The sequence below is a fragment of the Odocoileus virginianus genome, chromosome 10 (assembly GCF_023699985.2).
Source record: "Odocoileus virginianus isolate 20LAN1187 ecotype Illinois chromosome 10, Ovbor_1.2, whole genome shotgun sequence".
Classification (NCBI taxonomy): Eukaryota; Metazoa; Chordata; class Mammalia; order Artiodactyla; family Cervidae; genus Odocoileus; species Odocoileus virginianus.
The window spans coordinates 24,187,007-24,210,679 of NC_069683.1; the positions used below are offsets into that span (position 1 = coordinate 24,187,007).

At 52.4% G+C, this 23,673-nt stretch overlaps 1 protein-coding gene across 2 annotated transcripts in view; it reads left to right on the forward strand.

The window, feature by feature from the left end:
- ABTB2 (ankyrin repeat and BTB domain containing 2) overlaps nt 1-23,673 on the forward strand; it is a 180,056-nt gene that overhangs the window by 138,860 nt on the left and 17,523 nt on the right. For both annotated transcript variants that reach the window (XM_020912246.2, XM_020912247.2), the window contains exons 3-5: nt 315-528; nt 19,755-19,907; nt 21,194-21,359. In XM_020912246.2, the coding sequence (XP_020767905.2) occupies nt 315-528; nt 19,755-19,907; nt 21,194-21,359 (533 nt within the window). The remainder of the gene's footprint in view (nt 1-314; nt 529-19,754; nt 19,908-21,193; nt 21,360-23,673) is intronic.

Here is a 23,673-nt window from a genome sequence, read left to right on the forward strand (position 1 = left end):
GCCGGGAGAAGGCCCGTGGGATGGTTGAGTGAGTGGGGATGTTGAAAAAGAAACTGTATTAGCATAATGTCTGGTGGGGCTGGGCCCTGCCAAGCGTTTCATTTCACTGTTAGGCAGGACTGGAAGTGAAAGGGAATCTAGAATCCTATTGTGCGTCTGGGTGACAGTTGCCACCTCCTCCTGCTGCCTCTGGGTAAACAGTAATTATGCAGGCCGGCTTAGGCACTGTTCCTCTCGCCAGCAAGGATCCTTGGAAGAATGTGCACTGGGAACTGACTTTTTCTCCCCCTCTCTCCTGCCCTCCTCCCCGCCAGGTGACCTGGTCTCCCGCGCCATGCACCACATGCAGGGACGCCACCCGCTGTGTCCAGGCTCCAGCCCCGCCCGCCAGGCCCGCCAGCCGCCCCAGCCCATCACCTGGTCCCCCGACGCCCTCCACACACTGTACTACTTCCTGCGGTGTCCACAGATGGAGTCCATGGAGAACCCCAACCTGGACCCCCCGAGGATGGCCCTGAACAATGAACGGTAGGGCTCTGCCTTGTGGGCAGAGGGCGTGCCTGGTGGGCCACGCGACCCCGTGAGCGTGTGGAGTGACTGACAAAGTGGCCAAAGAACCCTGACCCTGGCCTGTTTGCCTGTGGGGAGGTGGCCTGACATGGGCAGGGACTGTGTATTCAGTTGGAAGAAGGTCTGGCCCTGGAGTGCAGCAGGGTTTGATGACCCTGGGCTGATGTATTTTGAGTTGTTGAGGCTCGGAAGTTGGGCTTTGGCCCCTCTCAGCTTTATCACTCACCACCTGGGCTCTCAGAAAGTCATTTGCCTCTTTTATAAAATGAGGTATTCACACCTACCTACAAAGGTGGGTGGTAAGACGCACGTGAGCTCGCACTCTGAGAGAAAGCAGTCAGGACAACGTCTGGGTGGTAACTGGCCCTCCATCAGTGGTAGCCGTCACCTCTGTTGATGACCGTGATGTCATCATTCTTGTTAGAAATCTCAGGCACGTTTTGCCCCATCCACTCATTTTACAGATGGGAACGTCATGGCTCTGGCTGATTATCTGATCTCCAACAACTTAGTGGATGAACAGCCCCAGGGCCCAGGCCTGCTGGCTTCAGTCTAGCGCTCTCCCATCGGTGCCTAGCCCTTTCGCAACTGATGGAATTGGATCATCATCGTCTTAACCCTCTGGGAGCTATCTAGTAAATGCAGGGCCGAGGCAGGCAGGGCCTGACACAGAGCAAGAAGGTGGCAGGTGGAGGCCCCAGCTTCCCTGAAGGATGCATCAGCAGGGAGATGGGGTCAGAGCACGGGCCCTCCGCCCCAGCTGTTTCTGCTTTGCGGAGAAATTGTTGTGGTTGCCAGAGCTTGGCTGGAAAGGCAAAAGGGCAACGAAAACATCTGGAGAGGGCGGGGATGGGGAGCGAGGGGGCTTGCTTATTGGTCGGTGAGGTCCCCGAGGGTGCCTGAGGCTGGGTCACCCAAGCAAAGGTGACTGGGAGAGGAGGCGGAGGTACCTCCCTGGGACCCGCTGCCCCAGGCTGGGCGGCTTGGCCCTTGGGCTGTGACCGTGGCCATTGGCTGCGGCGCTGGCCGGGGAGGTGCTCTTCTGCGGGCACTGTGCCCAGAACCCCTGGGATGTCTTTGTGGCCACCCTCTGGCTTTGCTCCCGGGAGGATTCCCAGGGCCTGACGCTGCGAAACATGGCATCAGGGTTCCTGTGTGACCCAAGCTGCTTGTCTGTATGAGATTGTCGCAGCCACTCTGGAGTGGTAACAAACACAGAGTGTGTGTTTAGATAGCCCATTATTTACAAACCGCACTGTCTGTGGCACAAAGAAATTGGTTGCAAAGTCATTTTTCCATGTATCATTTCAAATGAGTGTTAGACACATGGAAAATTGGAACCACCGTGAGGAAAAAAGAATCCCCAAATGTCAGATTTGGGCACGGTAAGGAGGACATCTTAAGGATACCCAGGCGGGTGGACAGCCCGACAGCTCTCTGATGGCCCAGCCCCTGGCTGCCAAGCAGGTCCTGCTAGGCTTGAGCTCCCTCTGGGAGCCCTGCAGCCCTTGGAAAGCCAGGCTGGCCTTCCTGCCGCAGGCCGGGCCGTGTGTCCCTGTGAGGCACTCCTGCTCTGACACCCTCAGCGGAGCCCTGGGGACCCTCTGCCTCCTCTGCACAATGAGGCTGGAGCTTGCTGGGGCTCCAGGGAGACACCCTTTGCCTCTGCAAGTCTGACTGTGTCTCTGTCCTCTCCCCTCTCCCTCTTCATTCCCATGAGGTTCCTCCCTCTGTCCCAGGTCTGGAGCAGGTGGTCAGGTCTCCCAACCAGAATAGGGCAGAACCTCTGGGTCTGCTGGGGGATTCAATGCTTTGTCTGGCTCTGTTGGGATTCAGGGACCTCTCCCGTGACCTCCCCCAGGTGGGCTAAGGAGCTCAGTTCGGTAACTTGGGTTGGGCCCATGACACCATTGATGGTGCCACTCCAGTCCGTCTCATAGGTTTCCTCTCTGAAGAAACTGCTCTTCTACCTTCCCGCTGGGGGCTGTGTGTGACCACGAGCATGCTGACAAAGGGCGGGTGGGTCATGCGTTCATCCCTCTGTGAAGCTCATCCTGGGTCCCTGCTACCCACAGGTCGCCTCTACGCTAGTCAGTGGGGCCCCAGTATCTCTCCATAAGGACTGTCCTCCCCATGGCCTCCTGCTCTAGGTTTGGAGGGAGGAGGGAAGTAGGGACTGCAAGCGGGCAGCTTTGCAGGGGCACAAGGAGGCACTCTAACGTGCCTCCATCTGCCACCACAGTGAGCCGGGCAGCAGTGGGAAGGGAGCACAGGCTTCAGACAGAGACTTGAGCTCAGATCCAGCCTCCCACACAGGGCCCTCCACGCCTCAGTCTCCCCATCTGTAAAATGGGGCTGTGAGATACACACGTGAAAGGAGCCGCCTCTTCCTTTTAAAGGGCAGCTCTACCTACTTCTGCTTCTTCCGTGCCCCCCAATGAATCAGCAAGGTACGTGCTAACATTACAAATGAGGGCACAGGGCCGGGGGTCACCGAGCTGCTGAGTACCCAGGCAAGGATTCAAATCAGCTCTCTCTGACCTGAAGGCCCTTGCCCTTCACCAGCCAGGCTACAGCATTCCCACCCATGGCTGAGACCCAGTCCTAAAGCTCTAAGAAAACTTGGGTGGGTCCCATCCCTGGGGACCCACCTCCTCCAGGGCCGTTCCGTCCCCACCAGCCTCTCCTCTCCCAGGACACCTTCCTTGCCTCCTGGGGAGGGCCCCTGCAGCTGGAACCTTCCTGCACCCTCCCAGGATCCCTTTCTTGCTGGCAGCTTTGCATCACAGGCACCAGCGAGGCATACGGCAGTCTCAAACACAGGATTAGTCCCAGCTGCCACCCTGCAGGGCACATCATCACCCATGACCGAGCTCCGAAAGTGAAAGCACTTGCTGTCAGAGATCCAGGGTTACCCAGGGAGATGGGGGGAGCCTCCTTTCCCCTGCTCTGTGGTCTGGAGGAAAACGGACAACCATCTGGCTCAGCATGGTCCTCGCTCGCTGTGCCGGGAGGCAGAGGGACGGGGAGCCAGAACAGAGGGCATGGTCCTCCTGGGATTGCAGAGTTTGGGGAAGTGGAGAAGGGAGGTCGTGGAGACATGCAGGAGTGGAGGGAGGCCTGCTGTCTCGCCAGTGAATTGCTGGGCGAGAACATCATGTAGCAGAGCACACGGAGGGAGACAGATACAGCTAGGGAGGCAGAGGGGGCGGAGGTGGGGAGGGGGCAGAAATCTGGCTTTCTGCCTCCGAACCTTGGGCATTGAGGGGGGGCTCAGACACACCAAGAAGTGCTGCCAACAGCCCGGAAAAGCCAGACACCTGCGGAATATCTGGGAATACTGGGAACGAAGGTGGGCCACTTGTCTACACCCCAGTCTGTTTGCTTGGGCTTCACGCCCTGGCCCCTGGCTTCCCTCTCCCAGGCCCTGCACGGTGCCCCTCTGTGCGGAGAAGCACGCTCCAAGGGCTCGGGCCCTGCTGGTGTTCAGGACTCTGAGCCAGGAGGAGCGTCTGATTTGGGATGCAGCTTTGAAACATCTGGTGTCCTGTTTCTTAGCCAACGGAGCACCATCGGAGGGGAAAACTGCAATTCAAAGGATCTCACTTCTCACTGTCTGATTTTAGAACCTTCAACTTGTCCCTTAGTCTCTGCAGAGCCCGAGTTCTATAGACAAGTAACATGTACTACTCAGTCACCCATAAGTTATGAGTGCTAGGGAAATAATGCAGGCAGGACTTTTTTAGAGCGGGACCTGGACACCATGAATGCTTGGTATTAGCTTCTATGCTGATTAGTATCAGGCAGAAGGAATAAGCGAATGCCAAGACCACGTGGCAGGAGATAGAGGGGGGACCTGGGGGGCAAGAGAGAGAAACTGTGTGAGAATAAGGAAATACAGTCCAGAATGATGCCCGAGGGGGCTGGGACCTCAGGGGCCAAGGCAAGGGGAGGCCTGAGCCGGTGGCCTAGAAAGCCTGCCCTGCTGTCTAGCTCCATGGTCTCTGGGATTGACTGGTTCCCACTTTCCCTCTTCCCCACCTCCCCTCTGAGCACCTGGACTGCTCTGAGAATGAAGGTGCTAGGAAACCCTTCCTATGCTGCTGGGAGGAGAGGCGCTCCTACTAGGAGCCACCCCAGAGCTGTCTGGTAGTGCTCCTGCACCCCAGGCAAGGTCAGAAGTGGCACGGGGCCTGGAGTGCTGGTTTGATGCCACACTTAGTCCCCAGTTCCCATGGAGCTGTTTTTGCTCAAAGTCCTTTTCCAGGTGGGATCCCAGAAGAAGGTACTGTGTGTCCAGCCCATCCCTTGGGTGCCCTGATCCATGTCTTGCTGGTCAAGAGGGTTCCTGCAAGTATGTGGACAGAGCTCGGAAAAGCTGGAGTTAGCAAAGATGTGAGCCCGCAGGGTTCTGGCCCACTCTACCTAAAGTCCACACCATGACCTCAGCTACTGCCCAAGGTTGGGGCCTCCACTGGCCTCTTGGATCATCCCAGGGGTGTCATCTCTGCTATCTTCTAGCAGCGTGACATGTCAGCCCATCTTTCCAGGCCTCCAGTTTCTTTAATAGTAAAATGGTGGAGATAATAAGATGCTACTGGCATTAAATGAGTTGAGTACAGTAAAGCTGGGTTAAATGGTGGCTGGCACCCTGCCCCCCGCCCATTATAATGGTCATCAGCATTCTTAGATGACATGTTTGACATTGAGAATAGTCTCTCTTCATTGACCTAGGATGATGTTTCTTTAAAAGTGGTTCTCAAGCAGCTTCTGGGTTAGTAATATGACTACGGTTCATGTAGTTACTACTACCACTACTGTTGATACTACTGAGATAACTACTGCCACTACCAATAATAATAATTAATGATGCAACTCCTAAAATTACTCCTACTTCCAAACACTCCTGTTGATTATAGCTAGCATTATAGAGCACATATTAAGTGACAGATACGATACTATCTTGAGCACTTTACTTATTAACTCACATTTCTCGCGATACTTCTGTTGATCAGCAGGGAAGGGATATAAGAGAATTATGAAGGAGTGCCTTATGTGATTGAGTCTCCTGCCTAATAAGAGAGGCAAAAACAAGACAAGGGGCAAAAAATGAGCATGAACCAGCAGATAGTGTTAGAGGAAGCTTGATTATCTGGTGCTTCATTAGGTCAGCTCTCAGGCCCTGCCACTGGCCTGGATTCAATCCCAGCTGTGTTACTTATGAGCCGGTGGCCTCAGTCATTTAGCCTCTATGCCTCAGTTTCTTCTCAGCAAAGGACGAGCAGTTCAGACTGCATAGGAATGTCTTGGGGATTGAGTTAGTATGTGCATAGTATTAGTGCTTGGCACACAGTATGTGTCAGTCATCATCATTTTCTTTTCCTTCTTCTTCATCATCATACTCACCATCCTGTTCCAGAGGATCTTAGAGAAGGCTGGCATCCTTGGAGGGAGGTGGGCATGTTAGAACAGACTGGGCTTCTCACTGGGCCTTAAAGAGCAGCTGAAGGACACTGGGACAGATGGGGTGTGGGCAGCAGAAGTCACAGAGGGATTTTGTTGTTTCATGGTGTGTCCTTCATGACCAACATGGATCTACTTTTTATTTTTTTGGCTATACTGGGCTTTCATTGCTGTGTGCAAGCTTTCTCTAGTTGAGGCACATGGGGGCCACTCTTCGTTGCAGGGCTCAGGCTTCTCATCGCAGTGGCTTCTCTTGTTGCAGCCGCAGGCTGTAGGTAGGTGCACGGACTCAGTGGTTGCAGCCCTCAGGCTCTAGAGCGTGCTAGCTTCGGTAGTTGTGGTGCACAGGCTTAGCTGTTCTGTGGCACATGGGATCTTTCCAGACCAGTTATCGAACCTGTGGCCCCTGCATTGGCAGCTGGGTTCTTAACCACTAGGACCTGGATAACCAGGAAGCTCAGATCTACATTTTTTCAAGCACAGAATAGGTGTACGTGTTTTTAAGTCATCACTGGTTGTTGTTTGTCTAGGCAGATACTTCTAGGTGGGGCTTGAGTGGTTTTCCCGTGGAGACCTGCATCCTCAGAGGTGTGTGAGGATCAAGCCAGCCCCTCCTCCTCCAGCCACATGATCTGAACACGTCTCCTTACCTCCTGAACCCTGGTTTCCTCCTGTGTAGAGTGAAGATCCCAGAAGTACCTGCTTCCTGGAGGAGTCTCAAAATCCTGGGGCAGGGCTCCCAACACACATGAAGCCCACAGTGAGGAGAGGCCCTTCTTTGTTCCAGTCCGGATGCAGGAGGGGGCTGTTTCCCCTCAGATGAGCACTTTACATAAATAGGAGGCACCCGCAGATAGGCTGAGTGTTCAGTCTGAAGAAATGGGCTCGTTAATCTTTTGCTCAGCTTGCGAAAGTGTTTTCTTATCAAATAATAGGGATGATGGCAGTGATGGCTTTGTGCTCCTGACTTGTGGTTCTCTTAAATACCATTTCAAGAAGATTTGCAATGTTAAGCTCTTTTCTTTCTACTCCCCCCTTTGGTGCATTAAATTTCCATCTGTTTACCCAGAATGGAAGTAAAAGAAATAAAAATAGCTGTTGGGTGAATTGAGTACTTGTTTCCCTGCACTCCTCAGGCTGGTGCATCCAGGGACCTCTGAAGCCACTTGTCTGTGGTCTGCAGTGCACACAGGGAGCCATCCCTCCCACCCCTAGTCATTCCCCATCCTTCTGTCTCCTTTTTATTTTCCTCCAAGCTCCTCCTCTGTCTGAAGCTACCTTGTCTATGGATTTGCTTACTTCCTTTTCTGCCCTCTTCTCACCCCTCTAGACGGTAAACGCCAAGGGTCAGTATAACCACTGTGACTCCAGCACACAGAACATTCCTTGGCACAGAGTAGGCAGTTAAGTATTTTGTTCAGTGAGATAGGCTATAGAGCCTAAAGGTGGGACTTTTGGAGTCAGAAAGACCATCCCTGGGGTCTCTGCTCTGCCATTGATGAGCTGTGTGAATATGGGCACATTAATTTATCAGGCCTCAGTTTCCCCAGATTTTCATGAAAAATGGCTTGATCTGCTTGCCAAGTTTTTAGTAGGGATCAAATGAGGTAATCCATTGAAAGGACTTAGCACAGAGTAAGCTCTTCATACATGGTAGCTGCTAATAGCTGTATAATTACTATTTTCATAAACCTGTGAAAGGACTCATAACTAAATCATGTTTAATGCTTAAATAACCCAAAACAGTGGTGATTTTAAAAATCACATCTACTCAAAATGCTTGTTTTCTTTTCCTCTCATATATACCTCCTTCAGTCTCTGCCTTTAATTCCCTCTTAACTCACCCTGACAGTAGCCAGCAAACCAGGCAAGTGACAGAGATGAGGTAGACCAGATGGACCAAAGGACTAGCTCAGTGAAGACAGTTTTGAACAGAAATATGTACAGATTTTGGATTTATCACAGCCCACCATCCAAGAATCTCAAAGAACTCTAAACACTGGATTTCATCCACCCAGTGGTTCACAAACTGAGCAGCGAGTCAAGTGCTCCAAATTCAGTGGCGTACTTGTCTCCCAGGCCCCTTGCTGGCTGGTTTGGTCCAGTGCCTACACAGGACAGGCTGTCACCGTCAAGTGTTAAGTGTGGGAGTGGTATGAACTGATACATGTTTACATGGGCTATAGGCATCTGGGGGCTTCCCTGGTATCTCAGCTGATAAAGAATCTGCCTGCAATGCGGGAGATCTGGGTTCAATCCCTGGGTTGAGAAGACCTCTTGGAGAAGGGAAAGACTACCCACTCCAGTATTCTAGCCTGGAGAATTCCATGGACTGTATAGTCCATGGGGTCACAAAGAGTCAGACACGACTGAGCGACTTTCACTTTACTTCACAGGCATCTGGACAAAACTTTTTTTTTTTAATATTTATTTTTATTTTTGGCTGCACTGGGTCTTTGTTGCTGTGTTCAGGCTTCCTCTAGTTGCAACAAGTGGGGGCTCCTCTCTAGTTGCAGTGCACGGGTCGCTCATTTTGATGGTTTCTCTTGCTGCATAGCACAGGCTCTAGGGTGTGATGGGCTTCAGAGTTGCAGCTCACAGGCTTAGTTGCCCCATGGCATGTGGGATCTTCCAGGACCAGGGATCAAACCTGTGTCCCCTGCATTGGCGGGCAAATTCTTAACCCCTGGGCCACCAGGGAAGTCCTGGACAGTTTTATGGCTTATAAAGCACTTTATAACCACAACTGTCTAGCACTTCCTCACAAGCTCTCAAGGGAAGCTCTCGAAGGAAGGTGCAGACTGAGGCCTTCTCTCTTAGCAGAGGGCAAGAGGGACACCCAAAGTCACCCAAAGTCACAGCTAGAAAGAGACAGCTCTGAGCTTAGACGAGGAAAGCCAATCATAAAGCTACAGTGAATTCATGGTGTCACAGGTGATACCTCCCTCTGCCTTCCAGGGGAGAGAGAACAAGACCCTGGAAGCTGGTCCCTCCATCAGCACCTCCTGTGACTTGGGCTGCTGGCTCTCAACTACTCGGGGTCTCTTCCCCCACAGGCTTGAGTTTGCTGGCTCTGGGTGGCCAACACAGGTGGGCATCCGTCCAGCTGTCGAGAAGGAGTGAGCCAGGGATGGGGGCAGACAGAGGAAGTAGCAGTGCCAGATAACAGAGGCTGGAGACAGGATCCTAGCCCAGCCGTTGACAAGTGCCCCGGGGGCTGCCTGTTGCGTATGACTTCCTGTCCTATTGTTGCGCCCACTGGTCCCCACCGGGAAGGAGAGGACCGGGAACTGCCAGGCCCGGGGATGTTTTTATAACACACAGCCACAATCCCCTTTGTCTACAGCATCGCCAGGCTCCCAGAGAGAGCCTCGGTGCTGGGAAGTCCCAATTCCAGGGAATGGAGTTTGCTTTCTCAAAGAAGGCAGCTTCAGAGGCTGAGCTGTGGACTTTCCAGACCCCCGGGGATGGGGCAGGATAGGAGCTCAGGCGATGTCCACAGTCACATGGGTTGGGCTCTGGCCTGCTCCTGCTTGCCTGCCAGCCAGCTCCCAGACCTCCCTCCTCCCACAAAACCAACGCCTCTGACTGCCACCTCCTTGGCTGTGTTCATATTTCCGATTTGGGGAAATAAGGCTCTTAAGGGATCCGGAGTGTTCCCTAGGGGCTTCGGGCCCCAGCCCAGCACCCCAATCCCTCCTGCCTTCAGTGCTGATGAGGCTGTGGGCACAGAGGCTGGAGGTGGGCACAGCAGGCCTATGGGCACACTACGGTAACTCTTTTCTCCCACGTGCCTGCCTTACAGTTCTCCACCAGCCAGGGGCTCAGAGCGTTTCATGCATTACAGTTTGGTCTCTGGAAAGACCCCGGAGTCTCTCATTTTAGAGCCAGACAGATCACCAATGGCTAGCTATGTGACCTTGAACCTCCCAAAGCCTTGGTTTTCACATTTGTAAAACGCAGACTAATAGTTATACCACCCTTACAGGGTAGCTGTTAAAGGGTAGAGTTTGCAGAATGGCCTCATGCTTACTTGGCACATAGTAGGCCCTCAGCAAATCTTAGCAATGTGGCTTTACTGCTTTACTGCCCAGGCCAGCGTCTTCCCTGAAGCTGCAGTTGAGCTGGGGGTGCAGAAAGCATGATCAAGTGCTGGGAGCCTTTTTCTCTGAGTTGGAGTGTACTGCCTCTATTGCACAGGTCAAGTTCACTGGTAACCAGTCGGGAATGTTCCTCTTACACATGTGCTTCTCTGTCAGGCCTCAAGAGCCATGCCCCTACCGCCTCCTAGAAGTTTCTGGAAACTGTTTTTTTTAATCCATTCATCACGTGCTCAGTTGTGTCCAACTCTTTGTGACCCCATGGACTGTAGCCGGCCAGGCTCCTCTGTCCATGGGATTTTCCAGACAAGAATACTGGAGTGGGCTGCCACTTCCTCCTCCGAGAGATCTTCCTGACCCAGGCATCAAACCCTCGTCTCCTGTGTCTCCTGCGTTGCAGGTGGATCCTTTACCACTTGAGCCATTGGATTGACTGATTTGGGTGTGCTGGGTCTTAGTTGCAGCACTTGGGATCTTCACTGCTGTGTGTGGCATATTTTAGCTGTGGCACATGGAATCTTAATTCTCTGACCAGGAACCCAACCCAGGCCCCCTGCATTGGGAGCATAGAGTCTTAACTAACCACTGGGCCACCAGGAAGTCTCTTCTGGAAACTCTTTACCTGACTGTGTGAATGGGTCCGCTTTCTGCCTTATACTCTGGGATATGGGAGAAGGCAGATGCTGTGTGATGATACCCAGCTGAATCCAGACAGGAATACCTATTCAGAGACTAAATAAAAGACCCAACCACCACCCCACTGCTCAGCAGGTGTCCACGGGATAAATGGAGTGGGACAGCTAAGCCATAGGCTCCTCCCCAGCCTGACTTGTTGGCCGAGGTCCATGAGTGGTGGCAAGTACCCTCACCATGTTTTTGAAAGCATTGTATTCAAAAGAAGGAGCTTGTGTTTGAGCAGGCTAGAGGCCCTTGCCGGCCTGACTTCTTTCACATGGTGAAAGAACTGTGGTCTCTTGTCAGCCATCACAGACGCTGAGCCTAGGTGACTCTGCGTCTCTTACACCTTCCTGCAGCAGCGAGCCCGTGGGTGAGGCTGGCCAGGGGGCCAAGGGAGCCACACCCTAGCCAGGTGGAGAGAGGCCTGCTTTCACCCTGCTCCACTCCAGGTGTGTGGGAAGCAGCAATACTCGGCCGGCTGGGCCAGCTGCCGACCAGCCAGGCCACCATGCGGGAGGGCCTTGGCCTGAGAGACAGGCCAGATGGATGCCTTGAACCTCGCAGCACTGGGAGCCCTCCCTGCTGGGGGGGAGAGGGTTGAGGGGTGCAGTTTCCACTGAAATCTGTAACATTCGCCCACATAAGACGCCACCCTGGAGTCAGGCCCAGTTATCACAGACAGATGGCTGTGTCCCCTGAATTGCGGCTCAAGGCCACGTGGACATCTGCTGAACCATACCTGCCATTGCCTCCCTGGGACGGCTCCACGCTCCCAGAAAAGCCACCTTAGCCCCAGTCAGCTGAGATCCCCCAGGAAGTGGTTCCTAGGTAGAAAATTCTCCTGTGAAATAGTTATCTCTTCATCAGGGGAATATTTTCTTTCTTTTCTGAAGAGAGCCATTTGTTAATACCCAAGTCAGCTCAGGCCTCCAAGACTGGAAGACGAAGTGCTTCCCCGTTTCATGAGCTCATCTGGTTGACTTAGAGCTCGGGGACCCTGCAGAGAGCACTAGAGTAAGAGCGGACCCCTGAGGACATGTTCACAGCTTGAGGGCTGTGCTGCCAGGAGTGAGGGACGTGCTACGCATTTCTAAATTCAAAAGTTGAGTCTGACATGGGCTTCTGTCTTGAGGGATGGGCAACAGCAGTCTCTGCCTTCAGAGAAAGTATAGTCTGAGGAGAAAGTAGACAAGAAGAATGCAAACAAACAAAATGATTACAACTGGTGTATGTGTTGGGGCTTCCTAGGTGGCACTAGTGGTAAAGAGCGTGCCTGCCAATGCAGGAGACATAAGAGATGTGGGTTCCATCCCTCGGTCAGGAAGATCCCCTAGAAGAGAAAATGGCTACCCATTCTGGTATTCTGGCCTGGAGAATCCCACGGACAGAGGAGTCTGGCGGGCTACAGTCCATGGGGTAGCAGAGAGTCAGACACGACTGAAGCAAGTTAGCATGCATGAGCAGAATAGAGAGCAGGCTCAGGGTGGATGGGCAGAGAGGGCCTCCCACGGCCTGCAGGGGACCCTGGAGCCGGGCAAGGTGCTTTACCCAAGTGCTAATGCTAGCGTGACCGGCTGTCTGTGTTTGCCCGAGACACTTGTCTCTCATGCCTCTGTCCCAGTGTTGCTGGCAGGAACACTCCTCTTCCTTCCGAAATGTGGTCCAGCTTGGTGACAGTTTACACCGTTACCGTGCTTAATACTCATCATTCCCAAGATGAAAGAGGTGGCGTAGAGTCCAGAAAATGGGAAGCCAGAATCAGCTTACCAAGCTAAGTGGCAGTGGAGTGTACTAATTGGGAGCTTGGATCCTGCGGGTACCCTGCCGGGGACCACCTCCCCGCTCTGCCACTTACTAGGTGTGTGACCTGGATGGAGCAAGTTGCTTCACCTCTACAGGCCTCAGTTTCCCGGTGTATAAAATGGAGACAATAATAATGCCCGTTTCCTAAAGTAGCGATGAGGATGAGATGAGTCAATAGATGTAAAAGGCTTAAAACCATGCCAGGTGCTTAGCAGATGCTCTGTACACACTAGCTGTTTGTGTTTCCTGAGTAATGCTGGCTGCCTCAGGAGCTGGACCAGGATACCCAAGGATACCCCGATTGCTACACTATTGGCCTCCCATCCATAGCTCATGTTGAGGTTCCCTGACGGGCAACCAATGGGAAGAGGTAGCGAAATCGTTCACAGCTAATCATGACTTGGTTGTAATCTAAATTTATATCCATATGCATATCTGAGCAAGTAGAGGTTTTTCTGGTGCCTCTAATCTGTACCAGATGGGTTTTAATAAGAAAAGCATATTTCCCCGAAGAAAGCCTTAAGCCCTGCCTCTCACAGAAGTCACCTGACCCCAGGTGGAGATTCTGCCAGGGGTCAGCTGCCGGGTCCAAGGCCAAGAGGCAGGGGGGGAGGTAGTCCTCAGAGTCAGAAGAGAGATGCCTGCTCAGCTCTGACTCCAAGCTGAGCCAAACCACTCTGGTTTACCAAGCCATTCTAGAAAAATAATTAGTCCAAGATGTGAGCCAGACTAGAATCGCGTCCTTTGTGCTGGGAGTGGAATCTGACTTCATTTGGGACAATGTTGGTTTCATTCTCCATGGATGTTTTGGCTTGGTGTTAGGCCACCGCAGCCCTCCGGAAATCTTGGGGGACCTAGGGGTAAGGGCCTCAGAGTTGGCAAAACAGAGCCAACCTTGACTTTCCCAGAGCAGTCTCTGCTTGAAGAGCTGGCACTTGATTGGGAAAACGTTGGCATCTTTGCATGTTCCTGATGGTGCCACTTGCCAGGCCCAATCCAGGCAGCATGGCAGGGTGGAGTGCAGAAGCAGTGTGCTTCTGAGCAAGGGCCTGGAGAGAGAAGGATTGGAGGGAAGGTCACCCCATTCCACCCCAGGGCTCAGCAGTGGCCCTCACTGAAGGCAGGGCAAAGTCAGTGTAAGAATTTAGGGCTGAGGGTGGGCGATCTGGCCAGCCCCTCCCTTGACCATCATCTCTGTGGCTGGTCCTTGTGAGATTCCTTTCCTAGACTCAGGGTCCTTACCTTGGGGTGGGCTGAGCTTAGACGGTGATGGGGACATCTCTTTAGGGAGCTAGCCTAAGGCGTTATGGGCCTCCCCCAAACCCTCGCAGCCCCAGGAGCCAGGCCCGTGCCCCAGGGCCCCCTCTGCTCCCAGTCAATGGTGGAAGTTAAGAAACCATGGCCCAGATTTCCCAGGGTGTCGAGGGCCTACCCAGCCGGTGGGCACCTCCCAGACCCGCCTGCCTGAATCCTTGAACCCAGTCCTTATGGGTGGGTGCAGAGGGGACATACCTACTGGCCCCAGACTTGGCCTGCCCGGTGGTGACAGAGGCATAAGGTCTTCTCATGCCTGGGCCTCCAGTTACAGGCTTGTGCCCCATCTGCCAACCTGACTCTCTCCCCAAAGCCCCTGCCCACCTCAAGGAAGAACAGAGCCTGCTTTGAGCTGGAAATCGGAGGCGTTTCCTGTTTCATGTTGTTAAGACACCGCTTGTGGGACTGTAATCCCAATAAATCATACGGTTGCTGAGTGGGGCAGGGTTTTTTTTTTTTTTTCCTTCCCAGGCTGCAGGGACCTCTTAAAACCAAGGCCTTAAGAAGTTTATTCTTTCATTTCTTTTTGAACAGGAAAAAATGGCTTTTGCAGGCCTGGTCCTGGTGAGGGGCCTTGGGAGCCCGTTGGCTTGATATACTCAGGCTCAAATGTTCGATTAAAGAGGGAGAAGAGAAACTGAGTCACGACGCTTGGGGCTGGTCTCCCTGTTGGTGCTGAAGGCTTCTGTGACCTTAGGCGAGACACTGGGCCTCCCGGAGCCTCTGTTTCCTCCCCTTCACCCCACTTCCTGTTAAAGGCCCACTTTCTTTGCTACATTTTACGAGTTCTCCACATGACTTGAATTGCTATTTTATGCACACAAAGACAAATGCTCCGAGTCGGTGACCCTTTTAAGTGGCCTTGTTTGTCACAGTAGCAGCCCGACCGGATGTGTTTGCTAGTAGTATGTGTGGTGTTTCCGAGGTTAGGCCGCCAGCAGCACTCAAGGACTGCAGGTCCCTCACAGTATCCCATGCCCACCCCCTCACCCCCTCGCTTGTTCATGACCCCGTGGCCTCTGGGTCTGTGTTGTCCTTGCCCCTTCCCCCGTCTAGGGTTCTTGACGGCCAAGGCCCTTCACTGTCAGAAACAGTCTCCATGTCACACTGAACATAGTGGTTGCATTTTGTTGCTCTGTTTTATGAGCTGGGGTGGAGTGGGTGGTGGGCAGCTTGCTGCAGGCTTTTGCAAGCTTTACATGTTTACACTTGCAGGAAGGTTGGGGGGTGTGGAGAGGGAATTGGCTGGGCTTGATGAAGGCTGGAGCTGAGGCATTTAATAGATTCTTGTAGCCTTTTCCGCTATTACGTATTTTCTCTATCAACAGACACTAAAATGATAGTAACAGCTAACCTTTACCAAGAACTTACCATGTGCTAAGCACTTTTTGTACATACTTCTGGCCGTCTTGTGAGGTGGCCCTATTATTGATACCCATTTTGTTGATGGGCAGCTGAGTCTAGAGAGAGAAGATAACTTGCACAGGATTATAATTTAATTTATCAAGAGTGCAATGGATTGCAACCTAGGGCAGTCTCTCTCCAGAGTCTGGGTGAAGAAGGTACAGAAGGTACAGCTTTAATCTTAAGGAGGCTGTGAAATAACAGCAAAAGGGTTTCTCAGGATGGTAAGTGTCTAGAAACCACTAACCTAACCCCATCTTTAAAAGAAAAACAGGCCCAAAGAAGGTAATGACATGCCCAAGGTTATAGACTCAGTTCAGTGGCTTCTAGAAACTAGGGTTTTCTCCCAGTGAAGATTCGGTGTGGAATCCTCAGATCCTTAAGCCAGGAGTTTGCATGTAAACCGCACACCATTCTAGAATTGACTGGACTGGGACAGGATCCCAACCCCACGCCTGAGAGCAGCCTTGCCTTAGGTCAAGGCTGCATTTGTCTAAGGCAGCAGTTCTCAATAACAATGAGATGTTATTTGCCCTTTCACTCATTTTCTCACAAGTTCCTAGGGAGTTTTTCAGAGACTGTGTGACATACAAGCGCAGTATGGCTCTGATGGCTGACAGGATGTGAGCCTGTGTATTCAGAGGTCTGACATTCTCTGTTGTAATTTCTGATACGGTAATTAGCGGTAGAACAACACACATTAACAAGAGCTCTTTGAGCGCCTCAATAACCTGTAAGAGGACAAAGGGAATCCTGAGACCAAAGCACTTGAGAACCACTAGTCCAAGGTGCCAGGCCCAGCAGAGGGGACAGTCAGTGGCTTGCGGCCAAGCACAGCCTGGCAAAAAGGCAAGAAGAGGGAAACAGGCCTTTTTCTCTGGGAGGGAACCAGAGAGACCCTGGGGATGGTGCATAGCCAGTCATTCCCAGCCTTGCTCCTCTGGAGCCCTTTCACCCCCTGTTAGAACATAGCTGTGGCCAGTACAGATGGGAGTTTTTATAGGGATTTTCCAGAATATCCAGTAATGCAGGCCAGCTTCTCAGCATGCCCAATGGGCTAGATGAAATAACCTGAAAGGAAATAGTAGCCTGGAGCCCACAGGCCAAGGGAAGGATGTTACTGAGAAAGTCCATGAATTGCTCGTCATTTTACTTTCCTATGGGCCACAGGTCAGCCGGTAGGCCAAGGAGAAAGGCTTGAAAGGATCGTTTAGGGGCCTGCAATGGCCTTGGGTGTGGACAAGTGGGTACCAGTCAGAGGCATAGTGATAGCCTTAACCCTGGAGTATTTTTGTATGTTGAGAATATTAATCAGTGTGCAATTCAGGAAATAGAAACCACCCTAGGTATTTTAAACAGGAAGGGATTTAATGCAGGGAATTATGTGCCAAAAGAATCATTGTGTGGGCTCAAGGAGCAGGTCTAAGCCTGAACCTCCAGGAATGACTCCAACCAAGAACAATACAAAACTTGCTATTGGGGGGCTTCTCCCTCTGAGATAACCCCAGAAACTACAATTCAGGATTGAAGCTGGAGTCAAGAAGGTTTTGCTATTGACTTCAGTAGCAGTACTGCTGTCTCTGAAGCATTCAGGAGTTGGGAAATGAACACTGGAATGGTCTACAGGGGGGAAAGTAATACCTCATGTTTTGTGACTTGGTTTGCTAGTAGAACAAGCAAAGACACAAAGGGGACCTCCGCCTCACATCCATTTATCAGATCTCATGCAGCTTTGTCTTAACGGTGAAGTCTAATTACAAAGGAGTCTGGGAAATGTAGTTTTCGGTTTTCTACATCTCCAGCTAAGTTGGTAAATTGGAGGCTTAATGAACCAGTCCCCAGTATCTGCCCACCAATTACCAATACTCCGTCTTTTCACGTGCCAAGTTGTAAGAGGCACAAGCCTGGGGAATGAATCATGACACCATCTGATTAGACTTCACGGTTTCCTGAGTTCCCTCTCGGATTTCCCGTAGTACAGCTGGGATATGCTGCTCAGAGTGTTTGTGGCCACACTTGGCTCTTTGTCTTGGCTGTTGGCCACAATAGGGAAGAATGGCTGGCACATCTGTGAACTATCTTTTTGTTTACCCTTCAGTCTTCAGTGCTGGTGGTTTAAATAAAGCCTTCCCCTTGAATCAGAAGGACTGATATGTAGATGTATGTCTCTAAGCTTGCCTTGCAGCACTGTGGTATAAGAACTGTAAAATTCTGAAATATCTGGGGGGAATTCAAATGGGCATTCACAACCAAGGGGCTTCCCACTCTTAACTAGTCTACACTGTGCCCTTGAAAAGTATATGTCATTTTTTTTTTTTTTTTCTGGTCAGAAAGAGGACTTGGTCCAGAACTGAAAACTCGGATGTATTCTGCCACATTCCTGATGCTTAGCTATCCTTTCAGTATTCGACTTAACTGAGGATCTGTTGTGTCCAGGCCCTGTGCTGGGTATACTTTGGAGAACCAGGGATGGTGGAGGCATCGTTCCTGTCATAAAGAGGAATAGTCTAGTCAGGAATATGAGACATATTCATTCTAGAATAGAGTTCTAAGGGATCTTGGAGAAGGAAGAGTATTTTCTTTGGAGAAGGGGTATGGGAAGGCTTCTAGAAAGAAGTGGCGTTGGAACCAGTCCTTGAAGGATTAAAATGGATCTGGATGGGCAGAGGTGAGAGCTGGTTCAGTCATATGAGGAGGTGGGGACAGCCAGGGTGGGCTTGAGAACCGTGAATGCCTGGTGGTCTGCTGTGTCCTGATGAAAGGTTTGAGTCAGGGCTGGAAAGTAAGTCGGGGTGATGTTCTGAGCATCCCTGAAGGCCAGGGCTACAAGCCTTTCCCAACCTATGGCCACCTTGTCATCATAGCAGTTGGTACAGTTAGTGCACTTTGGGCTTCCCTGGCGGCTCAGACGGAATCCGCCCCAGTGTGGGAGACCTGGGTTCGATCGCTGGGTTGGGAAGATCGCCTGGAGGAGGGCATGGCAATCCACTCCAGTATTCTTGCCCAGAGAATCCCCATGAACAGAGGAACCTGCTGGGCTATATAGTCCCTGGGGTCACAAAGAGTTGGAAATGACTGAGTGACTAACCACGTGAAATGAATCAAATCTAGGTATATTTTCAGAATGTCAGAACCAGAACATCAAAATAACTTCCAAATGAACCACTTTTACAAATCCCATCTGATTATCTTATTAAATAAATAAATAAAAGGCGTCCTTTGCCCTCAAAGAGAGAAGCTTTGAAAACCTAAACTTTGGCCAAAAACTTTGACCTAAGCTTTTGGAAACCTTAGAGAAGTGTCGTGAGGACATTTCCGGCAGGTGGTTTACTCAGGAGCTGAGGAGAAAGGATGGCGATCTTCCTCCTGGACAGAGTACCTCTCTGCCTGTCTGAGGGAAAGATGGTGACAGCAGGGACCTAACGCATGAGGAGCCCAGGGTATCAAAGGAAGTGGGGTGTGGAGGGGTGTGGCATGGGGTGGGGGCGGGGGCAGCAGGCATGAAGCCAAGACTGGCTGTCAGGGCCCCTCTGCAGCCTGAGGTCTGCTAGGCTGTGGAGCATTCTGAGGTCTCACTGTGGGGGACCAGAACAGGCAGAGGACAGACAGACAGGAGTCCAGCTTGGTGGGGAGGGCAGGGACCGGCCCTCAGTGGCAGAGCCGCCATATTGCTCCACCAGGGGGCAGTGGTCACCTTCCTGTGAATGGTGGCCCACAAAACACCCGCTGCAGGTGCCCCCTGAGTTCCTAGCTCCGAAGCCTTGCTGAACTGCCTCTCCCAGCCTCCTAGCTGCCTCACACCATGGCCGTGGGTTCTGGGTACGACATAGGCCCCGAAACTCCCTCCCTGGAGGACCTGGAGCACCGGTCCGGGGCCACTGAGCCTGCCACAGGAAGTGACTAAATCCACCTCAGCCCAGGGGTCAGTTGAGGGAGCAGCTGTCAGCAATGCATGTAAAGTGTGATAGGCGTCATCTCATTTAGCCTGCCAGTAGTCCTGAGAAGTGGGGATCGCCTCGTCTCCCAAGAAGAAAACAGCCTTGGGGTATTGTCTGTGGTGATGAAGCGGCTCAACGGCACACCAGGGTCTGTGGGACTCTTTCCTCAGCACCCAGGCACCCTGGAGAGCCTGTCTGAATTCTGTGGAGGGGGCAAGAGTCCCCAGTTCCTCTTGGACCACCAAAGGCCCTCAGGCTCTGCTCGTGGCCTGTGACAGGAATCCCTTCCAAGTCCTGACAGAGCTCCTGTGGAAGGGGACAGATCAGGGTCTCCCCGAGGAAGGTCAGGTCCCCTCCACACCTCATGATTCTCCCCTCACAGAGGTCTATGGGGGGTGGGCCCAGCCTCCATGTCTGTCCTGAGAGTGGGTGCTCAAGGGGGTCCCTGCCCAGGCCTGAACCTCTCTCTCTGCCGCCCCCCCAGGCCCTTCATGCTGCTGCCACCGCTGATGGAGTGGATGCGTGTGGCCATCACATATGCGGAGCACCGCCGCAGCCTCACCGTGGACAGCGGCGACATCCGGCAGGCGGCCCGGCTGCTGCTGCCCGGCCTGGACTGCGAGCCCCGGCAGCTCAAGTATGGAACCGGGGAGGAGGGAGGCGGGGAGGGCCTGGATAAACCCGCTGCTCCCTCACTCTCCTGGATCGGGAGGGAGCCAAAAGCTGGGGCTGCAGCCCACGCGTTGGATATGCTCTAAGGCGCTCTCCTCGTGAGCCCACCTTTTAGAACTGATCTGTTCTGGGCCTGGGCTGCTCCCCAGTGTGTCCTCCACAGAGCAGACTCCCATTTGCCTTTTGGGTGAGAGAGTGCTCACAGTGAGGCTATTTGGGGTACACAGCAGAGTGGGCCCTCCTCCCTGCGGTTGCCAGCACTTTCTGGAGCACTTCCTAGGTGCAGGCTGCTGCTGAACCCTCCTATTTTATATGCATTTTCTCAGTCCTTTGACAGCCTCAGAGAACAAGGGGCTTTAATGCCCATTTTACAGATGGAGAAGCTGAGGACCAGGAGGGGCAGTAACTTGCCTACAGATGCTGAGCTAGCAAGCTGACCATGCCCGAATTTGAAGCCAGGCCCGTGTGGCCCCAAGCCTGGGTCCTTAGTTTCCTTCCCAGGGTGCCTCTGTTGTGTTGGACTGGCCTCTTGAAGTTGTTCCAGAGAAACGTTCCCCTGGCCATCCCTGACCTAGGAGAGCCTCGCTTCGCCCTCCCCCTCCTCTCTCCGTTATAAATGCCACGACTTCATCCTGTGACACGTGCTTCCTACTCTGTGGCCCAATCAAGGCTCCAGGCAAAAGCCACCTGTTGAAAGCCCGTGGTGCACCCTCTGCAGGCCGTGGCTGTCCTTGGTAGGATGGCTTGGCTGCACCTGGGAGTCTGGTCCACTCTCTGCCATCTCTTTGGTTCCTCTGGGCCTCACCCGGAAGCACTGAGGGGAGAGGATGGAGCATCGAGGACTGGAACTTGGCCTCAGTGACCATTCTCAAGAACGAGTACAGCCTTCTCCATGCAAAAAAAATACACAACCGAGTACTGTGTGTGGCCCAAGCCCCAGCCAGAGCTTCTTCCTCCTCAGAAAGTCCCCTGAGAGATCATTTTGGGGGGGATTTCATTTCTGATCATTGACAGCTCCCAAGAGCTCAGAGCACTTCTTTAACGTGTTTATAGAAAAGCTGAAGTGTGTGCTCTTCCTGTCACTGAGCATGAAAAGGCCAGTCACAGCTGATTAGATAGTAATTCCTGGCCCTCCCTGTCTACCCCATCCTCACGCCAGGCATCAGCCTAGCACAGTGGTGTCACCTCTCATAGCGAGGCTGTGTCCTAGCAGAAACAGCCAGGCTTACACACTTGGTCTCTTCTGCACAGACCCGAATGCTGTTTCAGTTCCTTCCGGAGGCTGGATGCCCGAGCGGCTACTGAAAAATTCAACCAGGACCTGGGCTTCCGCATGCTCAATTGCGGAAGGACTGACCTCATCAGCCAGGCAATTGAAGCCTTGGGCCCGGATGGGGTGAACACCATGGATGACCAGGTGCGTTCTGAGTGCTCCGCCAGCCAGGTTCAGGACCAGAGTCTGCAGTGATGAGCAACTGCGGTAACTGGTAGTTCAGTCTGTTCTGTCCCAGACCTGAGACCCACCCACTCAGCTATGTTTCTAAGAAGTGGGTTACTCTACGTACTCTGCCATCTACGTAGATGGCCAACTCAGAGACTTCCCAGGCACCCCTTGGAAATCATTTGTAACGGGCATTCGGCTTCCCCTCACTGGAAGGCTGGAGGCTGTCCCAGATGGTGCAGGGCTGGGAGAACGTCCAGAGAAATCAGCTTGATAGCGAGCTAGGGATAATGATCACTGAGACTTGTATTAGGGCATCCTGTGTGCCACGCTCCAGTAGAAATCTTTGACTTCATGAGTTAACATGCTAGAGCAGGAGACAGATACTAAGAAACACAAAGACACGAAATGCAGAGTATGTTAGTAAAAAGTGCTGATGCATTAAATGAAGCCAGAAAAGGGGACAGGAAGTGTTGGAGGAATTTTAGGGAGACTTTAACTGGAGTTTTTTGAGCTGCTTTCTTTTTTGTTTTTGCTGTGAATAGCTGGCATTTATACAGCACTTCCTGTGTTCCAGGCACTGTTCTAAGCACTTTGCACAGATTAACTCATTTAATCTTGACCACAGCCCTGTGATGTAGGAATCATCCCCATTTTATAGACAGAGAGACTGAGGTACAGAGCTCATACAACAAATGAGGAGCAGAGCTGGGATTAGAGGAACCCAAACAGGCCAACCCCAGGCCCTTCCCCGCATGTGGGAGATGCAATTTTTATTTGATGCAGTTGCGTGAGCTTCCCCAGGGTAATGGTGGTGTAGTTTGGAAGTCCACACGGAAGCTTGGGGGGAGTTAAATGGCAGCTGAGAGGTCACATAGAGGTCACGTAGCACTCTCAGACGAGATGGTGACACAGTAGAGGCTGTAATGAGGTGCCTGGTGAACCCAAGCCCGAGTGGACTTTGGCAAGTCAGGCAGGAGCAGTCAGGGAAGGAATCTTCCTGAGTCGTGCTGGAGGGAGGGGATGGGGGGTGGATGCAGCGGAGAGGAGTCGGGGGAGGCATCCCAGGGAAGGGAGATGCTGGGAGCCAGAGCATCAGCGCGGGATAGTCAGGCATGTGCTGGGACAGGAAACCACGAGGCTGAGGGAGTTGCTGCAGGAGGGCTCCAGGAGGTGACAGGCTGGGTGTCGTGTCTCCCCAAGGTACCTCTGTCAACGCGGGCTCCGGGGCTTTCATCCTGGGGTAGATGTCTTCCTCCTCCAGCAGGAGGGTGGGGAAGCCCACGACGCCAGCCTCAGACGGGCCTGGAGTTTAGTCCTCCCATCATAGCTGTGGCAGCTCAGACAAGCTGCTTTACCCCTTGAGCCTGCCTCCTCGCCTCCAGCGTGTGGGATAACAGCACCTGCCCCATCGACTTCTGCATCACACCTAGTAAATGCTCCATAAAGGTGCCTCCGTGTTTGTTGGTGTCAATAGGATGATTATCCCTGAAATCTGTTCCTCAGTGTCTCTTGATTTAACCTCTTTAGGGAGAGGGACCAACATGCAAAAAAAAAAGTAGTTTCTCCTTACAAGACATGTCGACTGGCTTACAGTCTGAACCACATACAGACGTGTGGAGAGGAAAGAAGGCAAGCTTGTGCCAAGGGGAATAAAACAAAGGGTCTCGGTGGCTTTCCTCTCAGTGTCCCAAGTCCTGTTTGTTCCCTCAGCCTCGGTGTTTGTAGAATGATCTGTGGGGTAGACGGACCTCTCAGCCATGATTAATCTCAGGCCATTTCTTTATCTCCGTGCTCTAGGCAAGGATTTATGAGGTAAGGAGATCTTGTCTACACACAAATAACCTAATAAATAACATTGCGGGGCTCCAGACCAACGCTTGCCAGCTTCCAGCTGTGGAATAGCACTTTCCACTGCGGCCTTTGCTGTTACTGGCCACAGAGGAGATTCCCGGCCAAGGGGCGGCTCTGTTAACCGCTCACTTAAATTCGAGTAGGGATTGGGCCTCAGCTTTCAGAAAAGCTCAGAACTGTTCACAGCAGGAGACATTCACATCAACCTCTCCACCCTGTGTGAGATGCCTTGGGGAGAAGAGCTTCTCGGCTCATGCAGGCCTGGGTTCCGTCTGAGTTCATCCTCTTACATATTGTGTGACTGTGGGGCAAGTCAGTCCCCGCCTCTGCTCCTCATCTGTGAAGCGGGGATAATAACAGAACCTCCCCAATAGGGATGGTATGGTCATTAAATGAGATGATGAATGTAAACCAGTTCACATGGTGATTTACCAGT